The sequence below is a fragment of the Neodiprion pinetum genome, chromosome 3 (genome assembly GCF_021155775.2).
Source record: "Neodiprion pinetum isolate iyNeoPine1 chromosome 3, iyNeoPine1.2, whole genome shotgun sequence".
NCBI lineage: Eukaryota > Metazoa > Arthropoda > Insecta > Hymenoptera > Diprionidae > Neodiprion > Neodiprion pinetum.
The window spans coordinates 36,913,592-36,940,361 of NC_060234.1; the positions used below are offsets into that span (position 1 = coordinate 36,913,592).

The 26,770-nt window shown below is 36.0% G+C and overlaps 6 protein-coding genes across 9 annotated transcripts; 4 read left to right on the forward strand and 2 right to left on the reverse strand.

Moving 5' to 3' along the window:
* Positions 1 to 161: 161 nt before the first annotated feature.
* Incenp (Inner centromere protein) lies at positions 162 to 7,259 on the forward strand. Of its 3 annotated transcripts, none has more exons than XM_046619262.2 (9): positions 162 to 615; positions 813 to 1,284; positions 1,462 to 2,433; positions 2,569 to 2,742; positions 2,857 to 3,047; positions 3,145 to 3,328; positions 3,401 to 3,607; positions 3,797 to 3,941; positions 4,121 to 7,259. In XM_046619262.2, exons 2-9 carry the CDS (start codon positions 826 to 828, stop codon positions 4,312 to 4,314), a joined length of 2,526 nt encoding a protein of 841 aa, XP_046475218.1. In that variant the 5' UTR covers positions 162 to 615; positions 813 to 825; the 3' UTR covers positions 4,315 to 7,259. The 3 variants fall into 3 exon arrangements, with proteins under 3 accessions (XP_046475218.1, XP_068990951.1, XP_046475217.1); XM_069134850.1 differs by having other exon boundaries at positions 162 to 279; XM_046619261.2 differs by having other exon boundaries at positions 163 to 687.
* WDY (WD repeat-containing protein WDY) lies at positions 5,065 to 12,407 on the reverse strand. The gene is made up of 19 exons (XM_069134398.1): positions 10,736 to 12,407; positions 10,431 to 10,524; positions 10,139 to 10,243; positions 9,872 to 10,063; positions 9,695 to 9,806; positions 9,339 to 9,475; positions 8,996 to 9,190; positions 8,695 to 8,902; positions 8,385 to 8,590; positions 8,100 to 8,300; positions 7,754 to 7,998; positions 7,427 to 7,683; positions 7,231 to 7,304; positions 6,701 to 7,022; positions 6,276 to 6,516; positions 5,901 to 6,075; positions 5,514 to 5,714; positions 5,343 to 5,428; positions 5,065 to 5,192 (listed from the first exon to the last, which is right to left on the reverse strand). Exons 1-19 carry the CDS (start codon positions 10,768 to 10,770, stop codon positions 5,117 to 5,119), a joined length of 3,162 nt encoding a protein of 1,053 aa, XP_068990499.1. The 5' UTR covers positions 10,771 to 12,407; the 3' UTR covers positions 5,065 to 5,116.
* BBS8 (tetratricopeptide repeat protein 8) lies at positions 11,216 to 14,017 on the forward strand. The gene is made up of 9 exons (XM_046619270.2): positions 11,216 to 11,423; positions 11,556 to 11,748; positions 11,935 to 12,067; positions 12,150 to 12,294; positions 12,372 to 12,620; positions 12,794 to 12,969; positions 13,040 to 13,211; positions 13,320 to 13,526; positions 13,690 to 14,017. Exons 1-9 carry the CDS (start codon positions 11,322 to 11,324, stop codon positions 13,804 to 13,806), a joined length of 1,494 nt encoding a protein of 497 aa, XP_046475226.1. The 5' UTR covers positions 11,216 to 11,321; the 3' UTR covers positions 13,807 to 14,017.
* Positions 13,980 to 16,774, reverse strand: LOC124215647 (protein YIPF6). The gene is made up of 8 exons (XM_046619273.2): positions 16,663 to 16,774; positions 16,073 to 16,145; positions 15,729 to 15,860; positions 15,374 to 15,452; positions 15,077 to 15,119; positions 14,838 to 14,969; positions 14,513 to 14,670; positions 13,980 to 14,324 (listed from the first exon to the last, which is right to left on the reverse strand). The coding sequence occupies exons 2-8, from the start codon at positions 16,100 to 16,102 to the stop codon at positions 14,209 to 14,211; spliced, it is 690 nt and encodes a 229-aa protein (XP_046475229.1). The 5' UTR covers positions 16,103 to 16,145; positions 16,663 to 16,774; the 3' UTR covers positions 13,980 to 14,208.
* On the forward strand, positions 16,326 to 18,027 carry LOC124215646 (coiled-coil domain-containing protein 134). Of its 2 annotated transcripts, XM_046619272.2 has the most exons (4): positions 16,327 to 16,679; positions 16,820 to 16,907; positions 17,014 to 17,223; positions 17,548 to 18,027. In XM_046619272.2, the coding sequence occupies exons 2-4, from the start codon at positions 16,853 to 16,855 to the stop codon at positions 17,898 to 17,900; spliced, it is 618 nt and encodes a 205-aa protein (XP_046475228.1). In that variant the 5' UTR covers positions 16,327 to 16,679; positions 16,820 to 16,852; the 3' UTR covers positions 17,901 to 18,027. The 2 variants fall into 2 exon arrangements, with proteins under 2 accessions (XP_046475227.1, XP_046475228.1); XM_046619271.2 differs by having other exon boundaries at positions 16,326 to 16,907.
* A 2,569-nt stretch (positions 18,028 to 20,596) lies between these two features.
* Cda4 (chitin deacetylase Cda4) lies at positions 20,597 to 26,652 on the forward strand. Its single transcript, XM_046618196.2, has 9 exons — positions 20,597 to 20,841; positions 24,286 to 24,392; positions 24,487 to 24,598; positions 24,707 to 24,834; positions 24,973 to 25,178; positions 25,330 to 25,625; positions 25,717 to 25,963; positions 26,041 to 26,232; positions 26,355 to 26,652. Exons 1-9 carry the CDS (start codon positions 20,793 to 20,795, stop codon positions 26,455 to 26,457), a joined length of 1,440 nt encoding a protein of 479 aa, XP_046474152.1. The 5' UTR covers positions 20,597 to 20,792; the 3' UTR covers positions 26,458 to 26,652.
* The last annotated feature ends 118 nt before the right edge of the window (positions 26,653 to 26,770 follow it).

Consider the following 26,770-nt stretch of genomic DNA (forward strand, 5'->3'; position numbering starts at 1 on the left):
CAAATTTGTCAAGAATGTAAAAAAAGTGCAGCTGATGAATATATCTATGTATATGAAAGTGTAAAAGTACGTTATAGCGCTTACTTACGGTTGAGAACAGGTTGAGAACCTTATCTAAGTGGTAGGAGCACTGATATATATATACACATATCAGTGGGTAGTAGAAAAGAAAATAAGTGCAGTCTGTCACAGATGGCGCTAGCTGGTAAAATTTAAACGAAAGAGACGTTATTTTGTGTGAAACTGCCAACAGGATCGGGATGCCAGTGAAGTGTTGACGTTCGTAGCCTCTTTTAAGTGGTGATATTATTTTGAATTTGTAGGGGATTCTAATAATTTATCGCTATTAATGATTTAAAGCCGACGTTGAAGCTTTAGTTTCATTTTCACTACGAGTAGTTGCAGTCTCGATCTCGATTGAACGTTTTGATGAGATTCCATTGAGTAAATACCGCGCTGCATGGCTTCATGATTTTGAGCCAGCTTACGTTTAGGATATCATTAACAGGAGTTGAACGAACTGTTCCTCAAACCGATCTAATAATTTATGGAAAGCACTTAATATACTTGCTCTGTGCCAGAGGAACAAAGCTAATTTTGGCAGTAAATACACAGGTGCAAAAAAACAGTTATATTAAAGACCTACGTCTTAATTTCCAAAAGCTTTCCGTTTCACGTGAATATTATGTACGTAAATTAAATCTATACATATAAACTTAGGCACATAAATACCGAGCTTTAGATCTATGAAAGAAATTCTATTTTTAAGTTGTAGAAACTGGTGCTCATTAACGATTTTCTATTCCTTCCAGGATCTACAAAATAATGGAGGGCTGGACGAAGGAAAAGGTGTTCAATTTCCTTCAACAACAACTGGTCGATTTAAGCGAATTTGGTAAAGCTAATGAAAAGGAAATCGAAGATTCACTCCATGAAAACCTGACATTTTTGCGTCGTTTGGTGTCCCAAGTTCCAGACTCAAACAATGGTCCATTACTGCCGAAAACTCCAAAAGTTAATCGCAAGCATCCAGCACAACGAATCGAAACAATTCACGAGGATGAAGCTGTTACATTTGAAGTCACTCGGACGACCAGCATCATCTCTGCACCAATTGAACCAGCAGAAACTGATGACGAAGATGGTAAAACGTCTACTCGTAGATCGAGAAGAACGGCATCTAGACAAGCTTCAAGGAGCATAAAGCAGCAACAGTCTTTAACTCTTAATACTAAACTAAGAAGACCTGAAGCTGAAGATGAATCTGAACCACAATGTCAAGAGGTCTGCATAATATTTTTCTCAATATTCTACAAGCCAGTAAACTAGCTATCAAAGAAGTTTTTATGAAAAAACAGTCAGTTGCAAAGAATATACAGTTGTTTCCAAATTTTCACCTGAGCTAGTATTTACTACAAACTATTGTTAAGTATTGATAATCATATGACATCAAATTTTTAGGACAATGTGAAAGCTTCAAGTAGTTCAGAGAATGAAGATTATCTACCGCTTAGGCAATCCAAAGCTAGAAAAACATCCATTCAGAAGAAGAAACATGGCCAAAGGGCGACGTCAGAAATGAAAGACAGTACATTTGTTTTGAAACTTGAAAATGCTCACAAAAATTCAGAACCTGAAGAACGAGTTTCAAACAGCAAACGTAAACGTACTCAGGAGAGGTCTCCATCTCCAAATTTATCAGTCGAATCCAAGACTTTTAGGGCTCATAGTGGAGAACCTGCAGCTAAAAAGGCTAATCTTATTAACGAAACTTTGGAAAAATCAGACATCGATGATACTTTAGAGTCGTCGATTTATGAAGATGCTATTGGTAAACCTGCACCAATTCATAATTCGACTAAAATTATCGACGTTACAGTCACCCTGGATCGAAAATCTCGTGAATCGTCAAAGTCACGAGAATTACCGTATCCGTCAAAAGCTAATCAACAATCCAACATGAATGTAACTGTTGTACTGGACAGTTTGTTGAACAAGGCAAAAACTCAAGCCACTGCTCATCAAGACAGACTGGAGGATGATGAGGATGAAGTTGGCTGTACTCCGGAAGTCAAAACTGTTACTAGGGGTATTTTGCAGCAAGGGTATCGCTCTAAAGTAGATCAAACAACGAAGAATACTCTAAAATCAAATGCATTGTTTAGTCCTTATGCTACGGATTCTGTGAGAAAACGAGTCCAAGCTTTTGAGCAAGTTGTTTTTAACAGTCCCAAACCTGTAGAGGTAGATGCTCCGACTAGATTAACAAGAACGAAGACTCGAGCAATGGCAGCTGCTGCAGCTTCAGGAAATACCGTTCAACCTCCGCAGTCTGTTCAGAGTCTTGCTCAAAAATTAGCGCGCAAATCTTTGGCCAAAGCAAAGAGGATTTCATTGGCTAAAAGGGTAAAAGATGTCGATGACAGCAAAGAGGTAAGCAGAAACGTCTGTATACTTAGCGTTATTGAAATTCGAAAAATATTGCCATTAGCACTTTCAGAAGGTATGTTCACTCATATTCATACTTTCTGTATTAGCACTGCAAATAAAATTTTGTTGAATTTATAGAATGAAAATGCGAACAACACAACAACAAAAGGCAGTACAATGTTAACACTCAATGAGAAACTGATGCAAAAGCAGCTACAAAGAGTAACTCCAGTTGGAAAAAGTCGTCTACAAATTCCCACATCTCTTAATCGCATGCCTCCCACACCATTGAGCGTACAGCCTTTTTCCAATGTAAGAAATTTCTTTTACTTCCTATATTTTCTCTACCATAAGATGTTTTCCTATCAGTTTTCTCGACTAAAAACTATTTCTCAACTAACCGTAATAGCAATAAATCCATTACAGTACCCAAAAGCCATGTCGGCATCTCGCACAAATATCATTATGAACGTAGACTCGTTCCTTCAATCAAATAAACGAGCTCAGAAATTGAGTTTGGCAGAGAAATTTGAAGAAAAAAGAAGAAAAGTACATGACGAAGACGCAAGACGGAAAAAGGAGGAGGCACTGAAAATTCAAGCTGAAGAAAAAAAAAGGTAATAGCCTTTAATATTATCTGTTTTCCCAATTATAATACTGTCCATTAAAATGCTAGAGTTAGTCATCCTACCTTCCCTTTAATAACTTTCACAGAAAAAGGGAAGAGAAGGAGTTAAAGAATAAGATGGCTAGAGAAGCTAAAGAAAAACTTGATCTGGAAAAACGAATGAAGGCTGAAAAAGAACGGGAAGAGAAGGCTAAAATTGCGCTGCAAATGCAAGAAAAGATACGTGAGGAAGCTGAAAAAAAGCGAATTTTGCAGCTTCAACGGGCACAGGTTTGCATATTGACAATCCAAGAATCAATAATAGTAACAATAATTCATAATTATTAGTGTAAATATTTAAAGGAAAAAGAAGAAAGGCGTAAACAAGAAGAACAGATACGGTTGCAGCGATTACAAGAGCAGGAAGAAATGGAGCGGCAATTAGCTGAGCAGAAACGGAAAGAACAGGAAGCTGCTGAAAAACAACATCTACGTCGTCTGGCTGAAGCAAAGGCTCAGCAACAAGCAGTAGCTGAGGCTGCAAAAATCAAGGCTCAATATCAAGCAAAAGTGAGTAATATCTTCATACAGTCTAAATTGAAGCATTGCTAAAAGTTCACTCACATTAAAACATTTAAACTGCACAGTAAGTTAACTACAGAGTGAAAACTGTTAATATTTGTTCTAAAAATCAAAGCAATATTGTGTTTTACTTCTGTGAAGTGGATACTAGTACTTACTTGGAATCAAAATTAACAGGGGAAACAACATAACAATACTTACAATGTACCAACGCAAGCTCAAGGTCCAGCTGCATACAAAATAGAAAGTGAACCTGATGAAGATGATGATACTACAGATAACGAGGAAGCGCCTAAGCATGCCGTACCTACTTGGGCTAATGGTGGGTATAAAAAAAAAAAAAAATACCTTTGATTAAAATTCATAACTTCATGACGCATTTTGCAAGGTCTGACATTATTCAAAGTATTGTCGTCAAACCGTAATTTATGCATTTCATTTTTTTGTAACTTCGAAAATTATCTGGATTAATGAATTAACTCCGATTATTGTCGTTTCCAGCCCAAGTTCGCAGGGGTCAGCTGGCCTTACAAAAGTACATTCCAATTAGGGAAATATATGGGTATTTTGGCAGTAGACAATGTACACCGGATCTCACAGAAATATTCCAAGGCATTGACAAGAAACGACTAATACGCACATCTAGTGCGGTCTGGAAGACACCGCCACGATATTCTATTATGTATAGAGAATAATCGTTTTGCTGACATGGACGTCAATCATTCAAATGGAGTAGTTTTACTTTTATATTATTTAGACGTACATATTAATACTAATGATAAAAATGAGTCAAATTTTGCTTTGTATTCAGTTGGAACATGTAGTATCCACTGGATGATGTAAACTGCTTTGGAAATCGATGAGCTCAAAGTATAGAATACGATGTACCTACCAAGTAGTATAATCTAATTTGATAATAAAAATTTTAAAGCTCAGATGATACTTTGTATAAAGATGAATAAAAAGTGGCAAGGTCATGATTTATCAATGTAACAAACGTAAAGCCACTCTTTCATCAGTGTCAAACACTAGACTTTAATTCGCCAGTTAGTGAACTGACGTAGTCAGAGTTTGAATTGCAAATAATTACTTGGTATAGTGACATATTTTAATTATTTTCTTACTGAAGTAAAATATTTGATATCATGTGATGTGTCACTTTTTAATTCGTATAATCTATCAGCACGTGTACGAATTCGTTAATTCCGTATTGTACTGAAAATTACTTTCAAAATTTTTAGCTGCATTACTGAACTGCCATTTATTTTTTAATAAACTGAGATATTAATTTTTTCTATTAATACATTGAAATCAATAATGAAATAGATAAACCAAAATAGGAACATGCTCTATTTTATTCATTAGTAGACATTGACAATAATTAATTTAGGTGTTAATTTGGGAAAACTCCATATGGTACCTCATGTATGATGAAATTATGAATACAAAATGACGTTCATTTTAGTATCTCCAATAATATTCTCTACAGAACCATACTTAATGTGAACTTTTTGATTGAGTTTCTTTTGTAGGGTTCGATACACCTTTTGCTTTGATTTTTGAATGCAGGGTTCTGTTAGAAAAGAATAATAATAATTAGTACATATCTCTTTATCAATTTCGATGCTATTTTCATTATTATTATTATTACTAGCATATAAGATATCAATTATCTGTTTCTTTTCTTTATTTTATGTTTAAAAAATTCATACCAAATACTTACGGTACCGATTTCTGTATTAGTTGTGGTACTGGAGGTATCATTATTGGCTGTAATTCATGAGTTACTAGATGTGTATATACGGGAATCTGAATATAAACGGAATTACGTCGATGTATTACATACATGTCTGTACAACATTTGTATATCACGCTTTCTTCAAGTAATACTTACATAAGCTAGTGAACTATCCAGAATTGGCGGTGCACCATATGCATTAGAACGGGCAGGTAATTTGTAATAATGCCCAAGTTTAGGAGATGATAATCTTGTGCCATACAACATGTATCTCTCGTGTTCCGGTACCTCCTTCAGCATTTCAGCCTCTTCGGCCTTACCTTCTGTTTTCTGTGGAATCTGACCTCCATTTAAAACCTTAACAAAAATGGTACGATAATGTATGGCTCATTATATTCATTTATCCAAACAATTCGCCTTTCAACCAATTTTTATTGGTTCGAACATCAGTCAGACTGAAATACCTTTCCGTTCAAGGGAAGCCCGAATATCATACCCTAGATCGTTAAATATTATTGAATTTCCCATCTCTCACAATTTTACCTTCATTGTAGTAAAACTTCCGACACCTTTGATATCAGGTGGCAATCTGTATGAACCAAAATATTTTTCCACCCAAGTGTTAGGGAGTAACGTGGACCATGGCCTGAATGTACCCAAAGTTGAAATGTAACGGCCATTCAATGTCCACAATCTAACAGTATGATCAGAACTGCCACTGCAAAAAATTTAATTACAAGTACATGTTTTCTTAATGTGCCTCTTTACGTACATACACATACACAAGATTGAGTTTAGAACAATTCATATTCTATTTTCAAATTAATTTTATTAGTCTTGTATATCGAGTGATTGACAAAGTAAATTTTACTACAGACAGCGATTGAGAATACGATAATTAGCACCACTAAACCTTACCTAATAATCAGCCTTGCTTCTGGGATGTATTGCAGAGAATTAATTGTTTTACAGTGAGCACGAACGGACGAAAGTAAAAGTGGCTGCGGTTGATTTCGAACAGCCCTTTTTGCACGTCCGTCAATCCGATCTTTCCATAAGAACGGAAACTTCGGTTTTAATAGTGCTATAGACACCTTAGGAGGATGTGGTAAAACATAGTTCGAGAGCAACCAAACCTTTATGTATCCAGCAGTATGTCCTAGGAAAATATTATCTGTTTAATCAATAATGTTTCGTTACCAGGGTTAATTTACTGTGATTCATCTTCTTCATATAGTGTTTCTCAAACTTCACAGTTACAAGAGATGATCGATTGGAAATTGAAACCATAATTATATCAAATATTGATTGATTTCATTACATTTTCGATTACTATATCAAACCTGTAATCAAATATTGATTTTCGGGATCTGTTGCTAATGACATCACATAATCACCCAACATGTGAATAGCAGAGAAACTAGTTAAATATCCAGCTGCAGGGTGATGAGTCCACACTTGGATCATCCCGTTCTCTAACGATAGCAATAAAGAGCCAACATCGGGGGCAACTGGTCGTACATTGAGAAAAATCATAGCATATACACCGACTATCCTTGTAAAACTCAATGCGGACTTTTGATGTTTAGATACTTCATCGTCGGAAGTATATACTGGATTATTTTCTGTATCGTCATTCAGGTTTGCGTCTCTAAAAATAAATATCTAGTATTAGGATTTGAATATAATCTCTGTTCCCTGTTGAACTAGATGTGGTACAAATGGAGTGCAATTTGAAAATAGGCATTTAATTCCTGTTTGGTGCACTATATAATGCAAATTTGAAATTTGCGTAAGCTTTTTCTTGGAAAGGAAATTATTTCTTGTTACAATTTAGATGTATACGAGTTTTAAATTGTGGAACAAGCCTTACGATTTCAACAATATGGTCTTTACGTTTGATTTGAGACTCTTCATTGGTATTTCTAATCTCTCCTTTGTTTCTTTCTTGTATGATATAGCATACCTATGTTACAATAGATGAAACATCATTAGTGTTTCAACTTTATTAACAATCAAAGAATTCTTAATAAGCTGTAAGAACAAGTAGATTTTATCAATCACTCAACTTCCCGTAGGATTGTTAACACGATATCTTCTGTAAGGCTGCCCAGTCTCTAATCGCCAAAGTATCAGTTCGCCGTTATATGATGCAGTCGCTAGGGCTTGAGGGTAATTTGCAGCAGTACAAAGTACGTCATCCGTGTGTCGGGTTTCCCAATTCTTTTTATGCACACCAGCTTCGGTGTCTGCAAATTCGGTAATGTGGCGATTCCAACCGGTACAAAGAATTCGGTTCGATAACCAGGTAATGCTTGTTATTTCACTAGTGTAAATAGAAGAAACAATTATAAATCACAGAAATTAATATAGAGAGTATGGTTTACAAAACATACCACTGGGGTTCAATGCTCATGTTTCGTATACAGTTTCCTGAATGAAAAATCCACATTTTTATTGTCCCATCTCTAGCACCAGTGAGGAGGAACTGCTCCGACGTATCAAAACTGGCAGCAGTTATTTCAATGGGGACTCGTTCGCCATACACTAACTTATAGTGGGCATTTTTGCAAAGATACAGGCGGCGTCCTATCCAAGGATTCCAAACGATGAAGCAAGAATCCAAGCCTGTTGTAACAACCTGATGAATGTTTAACAAAGAGGTAACATTGTGGACCAATTTTATAATTTTTACTGTATGTAATTGTTTTGTGACTTATTAGGACATTCATTAATATTTACAACTTTATATAAGGTGTTATAAAGCACGCAGCTGACAGGTTTCGTGTGCGTATATCCATCAGATATTTCCGCATTTATCACGTGTTCGCATGTCAGTATGATCATTTTCATACTGGCTATTATCAGTTTTTGCGTTATCGAATTATACACGACAGACATTGGAGTATGTTCGCCAAGTTCACTTGGTAGACCGTTGTAAGTCTGTTTGAGAATTCATTTGAATTTTTATGGATACCACTACTTTTTTTTATTATACCAATGTGAACTCTATACGGAATATTCAACCTGCATACAAGCTTGAGCTGCGACATCCCATACTTTGATACATTTATCCTTGGCCAAAGAGTATATCCGTTTTCCACCATTGTGCGTTATTAGTGTACAAATAGTAGCATGATGTCCTTGGAGAATACAGTTAGGTTTATTAGGCACAAACGGATTCCATACACGAACTGTACAATCAGGGCCACCCGTCACTAGAATATGGCCTTCTGTAGGGGTAGATTCAATATTAATTACAAATTGGGAGTAAGCATTGCAACACGAACCAGTATTTCCCTGTGTACTAAATTGAGCTAAAGTAAATTTGACAAACCTTCACAGAAATCGAAGCATGAAACTCCCTTTGCTACATTGAATATGTATTGCATCCTAGTACCAGTTGCATCGCTGAGAAAAACTGAACGATCTGAGCAGATACCGCAAGATACGAATGCTCGCAGATTTCCATAATATCCTACTTGTCGTACCCAATCAGCGTGAATGTTTTTAAATTCTGTAACTTTCATGCCTTGGAGTTCGCCCTATTATTTGAAAAATCACTAACAGTAACGTGAAATAGCTGTATTGAATTAACTTCAGTGTAAGAAATTCAATCAGTTGTTTTCAAAGCTAACTCTAGCCACAGCTTCGTAACGAAGATGAATTAAATCATGTCGTGGAGCATGTTTAAAAGGTCCCTTCTGCAAAGAACTAAACGACATCACTTTGACAGTTCCTCCCATATCACCCAAAACAATGTGTGAGTTTTCTTTAATATTGGGACTAAAGTAATAGCTCATGCATACCACTGCATTTTCTAAGCTTGATATCTGTACAGAAATAATGCACAATCGAAATTCAGTATATTTTTCGGAATCAATATCGACAAATGCTAATTTTACTACACATATTACTCTACTGGAGCGCCCTGATGGTACCAGAATTTGAATGTTTGTTAAAATGAAAGTGTACACGTACCATTACTCTCAGATCAAATTTCCTTGCCATGGTATCATAAAACCGCAGGTCACGCTCCGAAGAACTTGTACATAATATTTGAATATCGGGTAGTACAATCATATCAGTTATAGTTGTAGAACAAACTTTCAAATATGCTGAAAGTTCAAAGTTAGCGCTCTACAATTCAATACTCACTCCCAAAAAATGTATTAAGATATATCTGCGTCAAAAAAAAATGTTTTGGAAATATTGGCTATAATTGTCTAAATTAGGAGTTTCTATTAAAATTAGGTTTCTTTGTGTGCTAAAATCTCTTGAACAAAATAAGTGAAATGATAAGAAAAATCAGGAAACATGGCGAAAAAGATTCTTACGATTTGTTGATTGAACGCTTCGCTCATATTCAAGATCCAAAGACCAATAATTAATAACACCATCTCTACTTGCTGTTAAATAACAACCTTGCAGGAAATCCCAGGTTCGATCCTAAAAATTGAGAGAACCCAAATATTCTAAAAATGAATCACTGATAAGCTTATGGTGACACTCACTGGGCGAACTTCTGGACAGAACACAATTCTGCAGACCGCACTACGATGATGGGTTCTTTGTATCTCTGGTTCACCGGTTAAAGGGGGTTCCAGTGTTTGCCGCTGCAGGGTTGTATCTGTTTGTTGAAACTCTAACAGCAAATAAGTTATAAATTCATCCCATGTTGTGTACCCATTTCTTCTCAAGTTTATCTAATGAAAATCAAAAAGTATCCAGAAATCATATAGAAATGAAAAAATGATACATAATCTTTAAAGAGTGTGAACCTTCTTGAATAATGTTCGAAATTCATCATTCGGGATATGAATTTTCAGTATAGTTCTGAATGCTTCTTGGAGTTGCAACTCGCTTATTTCTTGTCCTTCATTTGCCTATAAAAACAATTGGGTTTTTGAATTGACTACACTCTTTGAATCGTAATGAATAATGTCGTTAGGTGGAAAGTCAATGTTTTATGAGTTGAAATTGTTTCCCTAACTGTTCATAAAATATGTCATACTGAATATTTTCTGTACTTATATGAATACGGCGAACGATAGAGAGTAAGCAGGAACTGACCAAGAAAGCTTCATGCAAATTTATCAAATCTTCCTCTGTACATTGCTCTTCGATGTTTTGTTGGTTGTAAAATTCTTCGAACTGTTGTTGAATGCTGAACAAGTGCATTTATAGGATTAAAATAAAATTTTCAATCATTTACTGAATATTCAACAACTAGTTTCATGGAATGAATATATCAGCCCAAATAACTTTGTGAATATTTGTCACGTCCTGCATAGGAAACTTGAATCGTTTTACTCAACTGTTAATGTTTTACGATAATATATCAGTAACATCACAATTTCATGAATTTCTCCACTAACCATGTTTCTGCTGTCAGTATTGTTTGGGGAAACATTCATTCACAGGATGCTATCAAATTATAAACGAATCAAAGGTAACTTTGCTATTTCCTCTTCTCTCCAATTCCCTCCAGCTCCTTCCACCCTTGTTGTCATGGTTTAGAATAGTCATGCAGACATCAGCCGCAAGATACTTCTTATAGTAGGTACTAAAGTATTTTTTATAGGTGCAAAAAGATTATTTAAAATATTTCAGGGCAGAAGTGAGCAATTTGCCATGCAGAATGCTTTTCATTTATTTTATTGAAACGTAAGATGATGAAGTTCATAACATACTGCGATGCAATATACAAGATACTATGGAAAAAAACTGCAACATTATATTATTGTATTATTAAAAATCATAATATGACAAAATTGGTCGTATCAATTTTCCGGCTAGCTGCAATTCCACTTTTCATTGTGTTTTTTGTTCTTTGTCAAGGACAGAAATAATCAATATACATATGTCCAGCAGAACAGGTCATGATAGTTCTCTACCAAGTGATCAATATTAGTCTCCCCTGACACAACAGAGCCGGGAAAAATTCTTATTGTTTCTTGGACAATGGATCCCTTATATTCGGCAATCAGTTTATTTAGCAGACGAAAGTACGAAGAATGTGCAGTTATATGTTCGACTCTGTTAAAGAAGAATCCGTTGGATCAGGTGAGTCACTTAAAATAGCTATTAATAATTATATTTTGATTGCATAATTTCCACATATCTTTCAAGAAATGACACACAGTAAATGAACATTGTCTTCAACTATTTGATATTAACAATAATAGTTTTATGCAGGCAATCTGGATTCTCAAAATGCGTGCTTTGACGCTTCAAGTTTACGTGGATGACATCGAAGGTGAAGAAGAAGGAATAGCAGAAAGTATTTTAGATAATGACACAATTGCTGCTATGCCTCGACCAGGGACATCACTTAAGAATCCAGGCACCTCACTACCTGGACAAGGTTTTCGGCCAAAAACAGAATCAGGTTAACATTCTGGCATTACCTCTAATGTATACCACTAAAAAATTTTAACGAGAGTTTTGACCGCTCAACCCTTAAGGGTATTCTCTAAAATCAATCACAGAGACTGTAGTTCAACATTACGAGTATTCACTGAATAATATAGCATCAAAAATATTGAGTCAAACGATTGTTCTTGCATTGTTGAAGGTAGACCAGTCACAGGTGTAGTTCGACCCGCAACTCAATCTGCAAGATCAGAAACCATGGAACAAGCTTTGAGAACAGCTAGAACATCAAAAACAGCAAGACCAATCACTGCAAATACTGGCCGCAGTATTAGGTCAAACATATGACAAAGGCCATACGTTTGAATTAGTAATATTTTCTGTTCACATGTTTGTATACTGATTAATTATTTTCAGACTTGGCACAGCATCAATGTTGACAGAACCTGACGGACCATTTATACAGCTATCGCGTTTAAATATATCAAAATATGCGGCTCAACCTGGTATTGCCAAACCTTTATTTGAGTACATTTACTATCATGAACACGACGCGAGATACGTAAGTGGAGAATGGGATCATAACGTCTTATGTGCTAACTCTCAAAAACATTTAGATGAGATTCACTGAAATTTTAGGCTCTTGATTTAGCAGTCCAAGCAACTCAAGCGTGCCAATTTAAAGATTGGTGGTGGAAAGTCCAGTTGGGTAAATGTTATTATGCTCTTGGACTAACTCGAGATGCAGAGCATCAGTTCAGATCTGCTTTGAAGAACCATAAAACCATTGAAACTATTGTTAGATTGATAAGGGTATATATCAGATTAGATCAGCCATTTGCTGCATTGGATATTTGCAAAGGAGGTCTCGATTATTTTTCAAATGAAGTAAGTCATGTTAAAAATCGAACACAGATAATAAATTAATAACCAATGCTTCAGGTACCAAATTCAAACTTTCTTCCAACGAACTACACCTACCTAATATTTCATAATTCATCCACACATATTAAACCGTACTCCAAGACGTAAATTAAAAATTTAAAAAAATACGCCAACAGGTAACTATTTTGACCGAAATGGCTCGTGTTTTTGAAGGTTTAAATAACATGCAAATGTCTATGAAATATTATAAATCAGTACTGCAAGAGGATGCAGCACATATCGAAGCTATTGCAAGCATTGGCATGCATCATTTTTATAACGATCAACCAGAAACGGCATTGCGTTATTATAGGTAAGGTCAATCTTCTATTATATTTCATACAGTTTACTTTCAAGTTCTCTCTGAGATATTTGATTTACAGGCGTCTTTTACAAATGGGAGTTTTTAATGCTGAACTCTTCACCAATTTGGGCTTGTGCTGTTTCTATGCTCAGCAGTATGATCATACAATATCATGCTTTGAGAGAGCACTCAATCTTGCAACAGAAGAGAACATCGCTGACGTGTGGTATAATATTTCTCATGTGGCCATTGTAAGTTTGCATAATATAACAATATATTACATACATATGTATGTACGATATCCTTAAATCTAAAACTTGTATCGACATGTGTTCAATTTAATACTTTGGATTTTCAAGAGTGTAGGTGATATACACATGGCACAGGAATGTCTGAGACTAGCAATTTCTGCAGATAACAGTCATGCTTTATCTTACAACAATCTTGGAGTATTGGAATCTAGAAATAATAATGTAACAGCTGCTCGGACTTATTTTCATGCTTCGGCAAATCTTGCCAGCTATTTACATGAACCACACTACAACAGTGCAAAGTTAGCTTACGAGGTACGCTTTTAATGGCTAATGAAACAGATGACTAGGCAATGTATTAGATTTTTTTCTCAAAATGTTCATAATTTAGAGTGGTAGCTGAATATCAATGAGACCAAAGAAACTATGCTACAGTATAATGTCAGTTTATATTACATTTTATCTACTGAATTGACAGGTTGGAGATTTACAAACAAGTTATATTGTTGTGCAAAGAGCACTGCGAGCATATTCAAATCATCAGGAGAGCAGAGAACTTTTCCAGAGATTACAGAGGCATTTTTCTTACATCTAAATAGTAGGCAGAAAAAGATAGAATTTCGTGTTGATGTCTTTTTTTTTATTGGAACATTTGATTTATGCTTATTCAATAGTTATCACTTAGTTATACACGTTAATATTATTATTTATATAATAAATATTACATATTTTCATTTGACATTGAAAATAAAATACTTTTAATCCTAGGAAATGCAACGTTGAATATTGATAATCACGTTTGATTATTCAGATGTTAAAAAGGGTTCAGAGGCTACATACCTTTGAAAGATTTTAACCCGCATTAAGAGAAAGACAGAACCAGCTTTAATCTTCAAGCAAATTTGCCAGTTAATTCAATGTCAATCTTTTATTGGGCTTTGTGCAGCTTTATACAGTCTTGAAGTCAAAATCAATTCTTCTTTGTGTTTAAGATTTTTCACGTGGAGTGTGATATCACTAACCACGATATGATAAAGTAAAACAAAAAAATAGGATAAACTGCTAATGCTTTTCGTCCAGCTGGCTGACTATCCCCAAGAAATGCCATGGAAGCTGAAACATGATAGTTTACATGCAATAATGTTTCTTTAAAATTTTAGGACCTTTAAGACTATTTTGATACAGGGGCTAACAAATTTTTGCTTTTCATAAGATAATTTCTTTATACTGTACAAGCGAGCTCTAATACTGCACGACCAGTAAATTTATGACAGAATGGTAACTGAAATTGAAATACTCACCATATGTAGCCCAGAGAAATCCAATTATCGTAATAATAAACCGTAGGATGAACCAAACAAGAGTTTGTTCTACCAACAAAATGATTCTGCAAATAATGAGAGCAACAGTTGTTGGTAGTAGGCAATAGCCTAGAACGCAAACACTTTGAAAGAATGATCTGAAACATGAGGAGAACGATAATAGTAAAAGAATGCTATTCAAGAAGCTATTGAAAAAATGGCATTTTCAACATTACTGAATAGCAAGTTCAACAAAGTAAATAAGTACTATATTAATCCCATTGATCTTTTGACTTAAATTATTTGAATATTATAACTGACTTACATGTTGCCTCCTAACAATTTAGAATTAAGGGTGACGATCATAGATCCGATCCAAACAATAACAAATACTTCAGCAAATTCTGGGCCACCATCATTTTTGTTGATTGCATCATCATCCGATCCTTGGAGAACCCTGTTAAAAATGATCAAGTTGACTATTAAATTATGCAGTCACTTAGGTTTAGTAAATGAGTAATTGAAATTTCAAATAAGAAAGAATATGATTTGGAACTAACTTACATCGCCATGAATGTACAAAGTACCAGAGGTCCCCAAAGATCCCCTAAAGACATAGAGAAACGTTAATATAATTATAAAACTCAACCAGCGAGTTTATTTGCTAACTCTTCCGCTACAGGTAATTGTAATTTTGTAACAATGAAATAACGGCGGTTGCCAATGACAACTGATTTTTTGTATTAGACACAGGCTACTCGTAAACTGTTTGAAATGGAACGGCACCTATTTTTGTAATTAGCCGTACGCGCAAGGTTAGTGAATAAGCCCGTAATTTAACAGCTGTTCAAATACACATACATTCTTTGAGTAAACTCTTCTTTTCCTTTGGGTATAATACATGATAGAATTTTTTTCCAACTGCTCGAACATCTCTGAGCTGAAAGAAGGGAAAATTTTAAAATTATTTCTACTTTCTATACGCATCAAGTTTGTAGGTATTTGGACAACATGGGAGTCTGAAAAAATTATTCAAGGTGATGTAGCTTAATAGATGTTGTGATTTTGTAACGCCTCAAGATGTGTTATGGAAAGAAGTAGAAAAGCAGTTGAATGTTTTGAGGATATTAAGACTTCAGTATTAGGAGGGAAATTGGAGAAGTTATTTAACTGTAGGTCTGCAAAGTGGAGTAAAAACATTGACCAATCAACTAACAATAGTGTCTCTAATCGGTTCGTCAAGGGTGTTGAAGTCAGGTTCCCCAATATTCGCTTTTTGTCTGGTGCCAACTGTCATCTCTCCTTCCACGTGTTGTGGATCAACAGCGTAGATCGTATCATCATACATCTGTAAAGTAAAATTTTATGAAAATGACACATCACTGATTAAACCACCAGTTGTTATATTAATTTATTCATTTCTAAATAAAATGATAGCGATCCGCGAAAACGGATTGTGCTAACTTAAACACATTTTACGGAGTAATAGTATCAGAAAAATTCACATTCAACACAACCCACTTTGGCTAATAACAGAATTTATTTAAATATTATACGAACGTCAAGTTTCGCATCCCCCATGGTGGCCATATTTGTTGCCGATGTGTTCACTCCACGGTTCACTCATTGTTCACTGTTAAGATAAGACAGAGAGAGAAAAACGTGAAGCCTGGTTTACATTAAAACACGTTGTCGAAACGTGTAAGTGATAGTTAAGGTTCGCCATGGTAACCATACCCTACATTATTCACTGTTCACTGTAAATCCGGCAGAGCGCGAGTTGGTAACCGATATCCGCTTATCATTCGGTTAGGTACGTGGAAATTAATTTCAGGTAACTACTTCAAGCCTGAGCGCGCTACTGCATGGTCGAGACCATAGTATAAGAAAATACATGGTCGAGACGACTAAATACGACCAAGATGCCGCGGGCTCTGTCAGGATTTATTATTTTTACACCGTGTTCAGCCTGGCATTAAATAATCTTCAGTCACAAGCGTCGTGCCCAGCTAGCGTCGTCTCTACACCCTATTTTCTTCAGTGTTCGTTACGTGGCGCGGATTGCGCCAATTGCAAGATGGCCGTATTTGAAATATACCCGTGCACGCGTGTAACCTGTCGTAATTTTAAACAGTTCTTTTAGAACTTACCGATACAGCACAAACAGGTTCGTTTTATGGTACTGAAGGTTTTTCCAAAATAGCTTCCCATGCATGTAAACAACGTACGCAAAACACTTGCAATATGCAGACACCGAAGATGATTGCTTTTTATCTTCCTGTATTTGTCGCATCGTGCACGGCGCAGGTGCAAAATACGACGCCGGCCAGACCAATCGGCATGGGGGAATCTACAGCCGGTGATTCAGTTCAAACTGATCCGAATGAGCTACTTTGTATCCTTCGTTTGTAAAGTTATTGACATTAATTTATTTCATGTTTACCGAAATTTTCTCTTGTATACGTATTGATTGACCCTTGACCGAATTTTTGATCGCATAGTCAAAAGACTCTTTGCCCGGCGGCGTGAGGAACATGTAGAAGCTGTTAGGGGATTAAGGAAAATGGAAAATTACGAAAGACAGTATAAAATGATCATGGTATTAGCTGAAAAAGTTTTCTCCGTCATCCAGACAAGCCGAGATATTTTAGAAAGCGCTGAATTTGAGCCGGGTAACACCCCATTTCCAGAGGATGCAAATCTGCGAGATGGTACGAGAAAAATGATTTTGATTCCAACATAACGCCGGATGCCACGTAGTCACTGAATATTACAAAAACTTTTCTGTGTCTCTGCATCTTGATATTTCCATAGCTTACCTATACTGATCAGCTGATGTTATTCTGTTTACTAGTCAATTTTATTCCTGATGCTCATACTTTGGATCATAAGTTGTAAGCGTGTTTCATATTAATATACAGTCGGTACTTGACCCCACATATTCTAAGAGATCTAATAACGTTCGGCTGGAACTGATAATTCTCAATAGTTATGATTTGTTGGTTTAATTGAATTTTTCCCTACTGCAATTTCAGCTTTATCCAATATTCTGGAAAATACAGCACTATTTGGCGACATAATCCTTCACTTACCAGAGATTAGCCAAAGGGTGTTAAACACGCAGCCGCAATGGGATACGATGATGCAGTGGTCTTGGAACTTTGCTAATCAAACCAGACACTTGCTCGATAAGTCGACTAACACAATGATACATTTGGTTGGTCAAGAGCTCAACATAACAACTCGCGAGCCTGGGTATTTTAATCCATATTGGTCGAACGCTGCTGGAGAATCCATCCATAATGAGGATACGAATAACAAGCAAAAGAAGAGGTCGAAAAAAGAAAAACGAAAAAAAGGTCCTAGAATGACGAAAATGGAGTTGTAAATTGAAAAATTTATAAACAATGTCATATTCAGAAACGTCTTCGTGAGTTACTTCCTGTAAATACCTAATTTATAAACTATTCCAGAAAATTTTAATTCCATGCAAATAAAATGTGAATATAATGTGTTATTGTTGTTCTGCGATCGTGAAATTTAACAATGATTATATTATATATACTTTAAAGAATACTTTTCAATACACATATTGAACACGATGGTGATTAGAATAACGATAAAGTTACAAATCAATTTCTGTGACTTACTATGTTTTGTAGTAAGAGCGTCGACTGCTTTCAAAAATTTGAAATGAGTCGATTGTTGGAAATTGTGCTGGAAAAAAATTTCTACTGGTTGTTTTCTACGTTGTCACATATCTCTATTAATATATTGACAGATTTTATACAGTTTTTGAAGTCAAAATTTGCGTAAACAGTAAAGTAACGTTCAATATGCATATTTTTTCGTTTTGACCAGTTGAAGTAGGCACTGCCCTTAAAAAAATCTTGATAAATGGTACGCTACCTTCTGATTTTCTAAAAAATTCAATACCCATAGGAGCATGTAAGTGTCTAAAATACTGAGATTTCGCTAATTGATTTACGTAAAAATCAAAGCCATATAGGTATACACTCTCTGAATCAGATTTTCTAAAGCAGAATTGTATCAGTCATTGCTCGAGAATGAGACTTGCGTTAGTGAGTAAGCATAACAATTCGAACAAAAGAATAGTTCAACAACGGTGGATAATAAATTATTGTAATGTAATTAGGTACGAACGGTTACAATAAGAGCCATTTGAAAATTGAAAGGGAATGATGAATAATTGATGGAATATTCAGCATGTAGTATTGTGCCAAAGATTGTGTGAAAACTTAAATATTTCATTCTTATACAGATGGAAATAGAAAAATTAAAGAATTATACTACATAAAATATTAAACGTTCCTCCACATTTATGCGGAATAATTGGAATTCTACTACCTCGTACAATTAGCTTGTATGTACCACACGGAGGGAGTAGCTATCGTTTATCACGTAGAACGGAATGCTACACACTCAGAACGCTTTCTATGCAACCAGAATATCTGGCCTTCAACTTATTTAGGAAATCAAATTGTTAGTTGGCCCCAGAAATTTCAAGTTTCTCTGGCAGTTCCGATTTCTCCAGTGTCTAGGTCCCTCGACATCTCTGAACCACGTACGTAGGTATGTATATGGTATGAATGTGGCAAATTCCTGTCGTAAATTATAACTCGGCTGTACATAAGTGTAAAATAAAAGTCGATGTATTATAACACACTTATGCCGAAAGTAAAATACAGAAAATCCCAAAGATTACCGGCTTTCCAGTGCAATGAAAAAATGTTAAAATAAAAAGTTGATTGAACGTAGGGATCGCGTGCTACGTGACGATCCATTCACAGTCGCTTTTGTTCGATGAGTAAAATTTCTCTTCTTCTTAAGGATCCCAGGTTAGTGCCGGGTGTCTGAAACTTGTCGCGTGAGTATGTTGCGCGAGGTGGATACAGTCGGTAAAATAAACGAAGGATTCAATTCACTCTCACGAATGGCTCGGCGTTCGAATATAATATATACATAAAATACATACTTTCAATTTTTAAGCACGGCGACCTTAATGTATTTTCGAGATGCTGCGGGACGAATGCGTATGTACTTTCTTTTACTTTTTTTTTTTTTTTTTTTGGGTAGTCAATACCAGTCAGTGCAGCTTCTGGAGATACGTTGCCAAACAGGAATCATCGATTTTTTTCTCATTATACCAATAACTTATAATGGACGAATACAGAGAAGTAATATTATTATGATGATGTTCTTCCACGAATTTAAGTTATATATATAATATTATATATATACACACACGTTCTGTGGATAAATGTGTGTGCACAGGACTTGAAAACCGGCAAATTCCACAGCTTGTATTATGTTATGTCCAGAACATCGAGAGTCGTTTGGAAAAACCGTTCACTATTAGTGAGAATTTCATCAAATCGCTGCGACTCGAATTACTTACCTTAAATATCAGTCTGCACTTGCACAGACTTGATGTAGGTACGCATTACATTTATTCGGGAAAAGGTGGCATAATTTCAGCCTTGAACTTGCCCTCTTAACGCTCGTGAGTAAAGTTACGAATTTCTTACACATGCACTCTACAAGTATAAAACGAATAAGTACTAGATGAACCTTGACTTCAGACTCCAAATAGAATACTGATTTTATCTGAAAAACGGTTACGTTCAGTTTACTCAATGTCAGAGTAACTTTAAAAAGTACTAAATGTTTTCTCAAAAATCGTTACTAGTATGATTTTTCTCACAAGTTTGATTTCGCAAAGTTTCAATCGAGGCAAATTTTCAGAATTTCTCAAGTGGAGTTCAGTCAAATTTAATAATTTCTCCCGTAAGTTTGAGAGGGACACATTCACCAGCAGACTCACTCGCATCACACGTACCAGTAAAATTCTGCAAAAATTGCGAACCTACAGTACTTTTGGCGCAACGAACAGTTCGTGATGTTCATGCATTCGAACATTGCGATGCGGGTTTATATTCGACCGAAATATATGTGTGCGTACCTGGCAGGTTCAGGTTTCAATAAATTTTGTCTCTTTCATTAGCAGTAGAGACAGTAGAAAGTGGTCAGCCAATCGTTGGTCGTCGAGGCGGCGACGGGTGCACCGTGAAATCGTGAAAGAGGGATCTCTGGAGTCTTTCCTGGCGATTCCGATCAGTCAGTGTTGGGCGAGCTGTTATTCCGGATAGTTGTCAAGTTAGGGAAAAAAAGTGTTACTGGAGAGTGACCGGGGGGCTATTTTTAGTCATTGTTTATTAAACGATCGAAAAGAGATCATCGAAGAAGTTCGAGAAGAGTTATGAAGCTACCAGGATCGGTGCTCGTATGCACCGCATTACTGGTTACAGGTGAACATCTAGTTTTCCAATTACATTATTACCATTTTTGTTTTCCCCATTTTAATTAAGTGAAATTTGCAGTCGGATAGTGTTGAGCATTTTTTGCGAAATGTAATTACAATTTTATTGGAACTACAAGATTGCCGAGGTGCTATACCGCGTGTCCCTGATAAGAGGGAAAGTTGCGCTTGTAGACTTTAAAGTTAACTACTTGTCAGGAATATATTTCGCTGTGGAGAAAAAGATTTTCTTACATTTATACAATTCAATATTACTACAATCACAACGGGGACGTTGGCACGTTGTTTTTAAATTTTCAATTTCGATTTTACCTGGCTTGAAACGCCTTCGCAAACTTGTTCCATAATGGATGACCATTATCGTGATATATTCGCGTGAGACGTGGTCAAGATGCAGCGATGATTTTCACATTGATACAACACCTCCTGCAGTGCAGTTTATCGTTCAATCGGATCGTGATCGATCGGTACATGACATTATACCCTTAGCTGACATAATGTTATACTCAAATATCACAGTTTGTTGTGTAATTATCACGGCACGTAACAAATAGACTTCTTTATTAATTTATTTATAAAATCTCTCGAATGCGAATGAAATCGTCAACGCTTTCCAATTCGGACGTGCGCCATTGCATGACTCTTTGAAACGCAGCGAATTTCACAGGAGAATTAAAATTCCGCACGTGTTCAAATAATTCAGCATACAATTTGAAAAATTGTGCAATGCCTAATTAATAGCGAAAGATGGAGTCCAACACCGTACCAATATTGTTTCCCGAATTTTACTCCGAAGGTCTAGTAATCGTTCGGGAAGTAGTATAGCTTTTGGTGATTATCGTATTGTTATAATTTAAGCCTACAGAATTATTTACATTCTTGCATTTAACACCCATATGGAAGTCACGCGCAATGGTATATATGTATAAGTTATAACGGTATTGTCGCCTCTGGGCACCTGTAGATATATACCGTAAACATGTCATAAAATCCCATCGTTCTTACGTAAATTTGTGCTTTCGCTTTCCACTAATATATGCGCATCATTTAAAAATTCGAAATCACCATATTATTCAAAGTATAACAATATCATCACGAACTATACCTAATATGATTTCGATATTCTGAGTAATTTATTCGTTGTACGGCTAACCAGACGAATCTGCAAACAAATCAGTTTCAGTATAGAAAAATTCATTTCTTATAACCGTAACACGATGTGCAAAATGATGGTATCTCGTCTCGAGGAAATAGCTTGGTCTGTACGTTACAGAGGATCACAGTGAAACGTCCAACGCGCACAAACATCGCCAATACAAAAATGCCGGAAGAAATTAGAATCCCTTACACGTACTATCTGTTTGACTGTCGCTCACGAGGATTGGTTTGTTGAACTTGTAGCTGGAACTAAATCCATCCTTATCTATATATTTTGCGGATCACGATCAGTACGCAGAAAATCTGAATATCATGGCCATTTGAAGAATTTACGGAATTTTGGAAAAGGTCATCCTCATACTAGTCATTAGAGAAGCCTTCAGTTTTATCTGTTTACGATCACGTATACATACGAGTACTTATGTATGTAATACTTTATAGCAATTAGACGATCGATCCGTAGGTATGAGACTTTCTAAGAACGCGTCTACATCGATATCTACAGGATTTCTCTCTTCAATTCCTAATCACAATTTGGGAATGTACCGGAGACGATTAGCGTTAATTGCTTCTTTGAAATAAAAAGTAGAAATTAAAAGATATATTATATAAAGTTGGAACGAAGCGGGCCCTACGAATTGATTTCGTTACGTTAGCATCGTTAAAACTGTGATCAAGCACCGCGCATTCGGTATAACTATAAAAAAATACGTCCTGTGCACGAAATGCTCAGGCACAATTATTAGGGAAACCGAAAGATGCCTCGGTGAAAACTTTCTCGCGTCTCAATTTACGTTTCGAATTCGTTTTCCATCTGTATAATTCGCTGAGACTCTGTTTTAATCTATGCGAAGATTGATTATCTGTGCGAGATAAACTTTCAGTTTAACTTTATCCAATGTATGAACAATATGGACTCAACTCGTCGCGGCATTGCGATCGTGATCGATTACCAAGGCTGCAAATTATACCGTATATGTGAACGTGGGAGAATGAATGTCATTTTATTTCACCTTGCACTCGACGGGACATAAACCTACTTTGAAGGTATAGATTGGAGCAGTTGTACGGATAGTTTTTCCAGTTACATGAAGCTTATTACAGTTCGCCGAAAGCGTATTCTCGAATAATTACCGAAGCCTTTCTAATTCTCACAATTATCGGAATTCGAAATTTTTAATAATTTATATTGAGATTCTCACGATTGCGGCCATGCGTCCGATTTTTTCTTGTCACAGTTCACCGTCTTCCTTATTATGCGAAACGAGAAAAGTATTTATGAAGATAATTTACATGTCACTAATTAGCAACACGAGTGAGAATATCGGAATTCTGAACCGAAGAATTAAACAAGCGAAGGTTGTTTTATCACCGATTTATGCATATAATGTTATTGCCGCGAATCTGATAGCCTTGGATTAAAACTTCGTGCGAACAATGTCGCCGACCATCTTATATATTAATTATACTATACCTATGTTGCATTCCTCGTGCATGCGTGCATGCGTATACCTGTAAGACAGTCCGAGAGCAACAGAATGATAAATAAAATGAGACGATAATCATTCGTGAAAGTTCAGTATATCGTACGAAGCCGGTTACTCCTTTATAGATATACATATACACGCGCATGGCGTACGCATGCTTGTAGAATACAGAAACCGCACACATCATACCGGTCGCCACTGGAACGCACTATAAATTGTGATAGAGCAAGCACCTGTGATTTGACTTGCTAAATTTCAAGCTTTGACATTTATATAATGTACAAATGGTGGTTCCTCAGCGAATAGCGAATTATCTTGTTTTCTGTACGGTAGTCAAATTTGATTGGAAAAAGAGCCAGTCTCAAGGGTAAAGTGAAAATATTGTTTTGCTAATATTGGAATAAATGTATACGTACGTCGAAACGGAAATGTAATATTTGTGATATTTCGTCACTGAGGTGGTAAATCAAATACTGTTTTAGTGTGAATATATATCGCGTGGTATGCATACATATGCACGTGTATGTACACATTGTACATATCTACGCGTAGAAAGCCGGCGAGCGATCATTCGTGTTAGAGAAACTTAAAGTTTGTTTACCAGGAAATCAGGTGTAGTGAAATTGCAAATACATATTGGAATCGCAAGTATAGGTCGTTTGAGCCAAGCAGGTCAAACTTGTTCCTATAATCGCGTTACCATATTTGTATAAGAATTGATTTCCAACCGCAGAGGAAATTAAAATAATCACGCATCTTTGTAATTTTCTTTATTTCTGTTCCTACAGTTTGCGCTGAAAAAAGCGTCAAGTTCAGCGATGAACCGTTTATCTGCCCGGAAGGTCAAGGAAACGGTAATTTCGCCGATCCGGCGACCTGCAAAAGATTTTATCAGGTACGACGGTGCTTAATTTTATAGCACCAATTTGTTTCAACCCAATTTTCTTTCCGTGATAATATTACTAACACGTAACGTTCATCTCATACAGTGCGTAGATTCGTTTCCGTACCTGAACAGATGTCCCTCCGGGCTGCACTTTGACGATATCAGCAAATTCTGCACGTTCAAAAATGAAGCAAGATGCGGTCCAATTCCTGTTAGTAAGTACACATGAAATATTCGTACTCGCATGATTTCAAGTTATCGTAAATTTTACAAACGACTACAAGGTACATCGGTTCTTTTTTTTTTTTTTGATGTGATTACAGCTCCTGCACCGATAACGGAAACGCCTATAGACATAGCGTTAAAATGCGACACCGCGAATTGTGAATTACCGTATTGTTTCTGCTCCCGCGATGGAACGATAATACCTGGAGGTATAGAGCGTGAAGAGGTAATTTTAATTGAATAGCTCGTTATGACATTAAATTATCAGGCGATTTTTATTTACCATTTACGTAAATTGTTGTCAAGTTTTTACAATAAGTCATTCGAATTTTAGTATTAACACTGCACTGGTTGAATGTTACAGACACCCCAAATGATTGTAATGACTTTCGATGGTGCAGTAAACCACAATAACTTTGATCACTATCAAAAGATATTTGCGAAGGACAGAGTGAATCCTAATAACTGCCCGATAAAGGGGACGTTCTTCATCTCACACGAATACTGCAATTACAACATGGTCCAAGGCCTGGCGCATGACGGTCACGAAATTGGTGTTGAAACCATATCGTAAGTGGAAGATTTTTAAATGGTGTATAATTTCGTTCTACATTTTTCAACTAATTTAAAAATTCCACGGATCTCTTTTTAAATATTTTGCTTTGAGTACGAAAATATTTCTTCTTCAGGAACGGCTTATATCACTATTTATGCTTTACAGTCTTCAGAAAGGTTTGGAGGACAAAGGGTACGAAGAATGGGTCGGTGAGATGATTGGTATGCGAGAGATTTTGAAATATTTCAGTAACGTTACATCCAGCGAAATGGTTGGCATGCGTGCACCATATCTAAAGCCTGGTCGTAACACGCAGTACAAAGTCATCGAAGACTTTGGGTTCATATACGATAGCAGCATTGGTATTTCACCATCAAAAATACCAATCTGGCCGTATACTCTCGACTACAAAATTCCTCATGAATGTAAAGCTGGAACATGTCCCACTAAAACTTTCCCAGGTAAGTAATGCATTAATAAGATGTAATGCTCTTAACAATCATTAGCACTGCGAAGAAAACGTTGAGTCAATTTACATTGTTTGAATCTCAGGTGTTTGGGAATTGCCTCTCAATGCTCACTACGTAGAAAGCTACGAAGGTGGGCACTGTCCGTACTTGGATCAATGCGTCTTACACAACCACGATGCCGATGATGTTCTCGAGTGGCTCCAAGAGGATTTCAGTCGTTACTATGACCAAAATCGGGCGCCTTACATGATGCCGTTCCACACGAATTGGTTCCAAATCAAAGAATTGGAACAAGGTCTTCACAAGTTTGTCGACTGGGCACTCTCATTGTATGTCTTGAAACGATTCTGAAGGTTTATTTTGTTGTTCTATGGAATACGTTTAAAAGAATTGAATGTATTTTCAGGCCTGACGTATACTTTGTGACAGGCACACAAGTCTTAAATTGGATGACTGATCCTACGCCATTGAAAAATTTGAATACATTTGACGCATGGGGATGTAAGAAGCGGGACAATGTTCCAGAGCCAATGTGCAATAATGCTAATAAGTGTGCACTTGATTTCAAGCCTGCAGAAGCCAATTTTACCGCAACTAGGTAAATAAATAATGGTTTACCAATTGAAGTAATACATTTTTGAGATTTTTAATTGAAACAGTTTTCCTTAATCTGATTAATATAATATTTTATGATTATAACCGATTATCGATATGTTATAGGTATCTAGAAACATGTAGGGAATGCCCGAATAAATATCCGTGGTTGGGAGATGCTGAGGGCACTGGATTATTCAATGACAACTACAATCCGGAAAGAAAATAGTATTCTTCTACATCCGATTTTGGATTGTGAGCTGGGAGGAAGAAATACATAACGGTTATGTGACGCACAATGAAATAGTTTAAGATGGTTTAAAAATATCCATTACTATTTCACACTGCATAGTGCTCAAAAATTTGAATGCCTGTTTTCAACAATCAGCATTCAAATACTTAATAATAAATACGTACGTTAATAGTTGACGAATTTATTGAATTAAGTTCCAGTCGATCTAAATAAGCATGTAGTCTTGTATAATTAATCTGTTCGAATTTTTCAAACACTTATTGAAAAGTTATTTTCTTATAGCGAACAC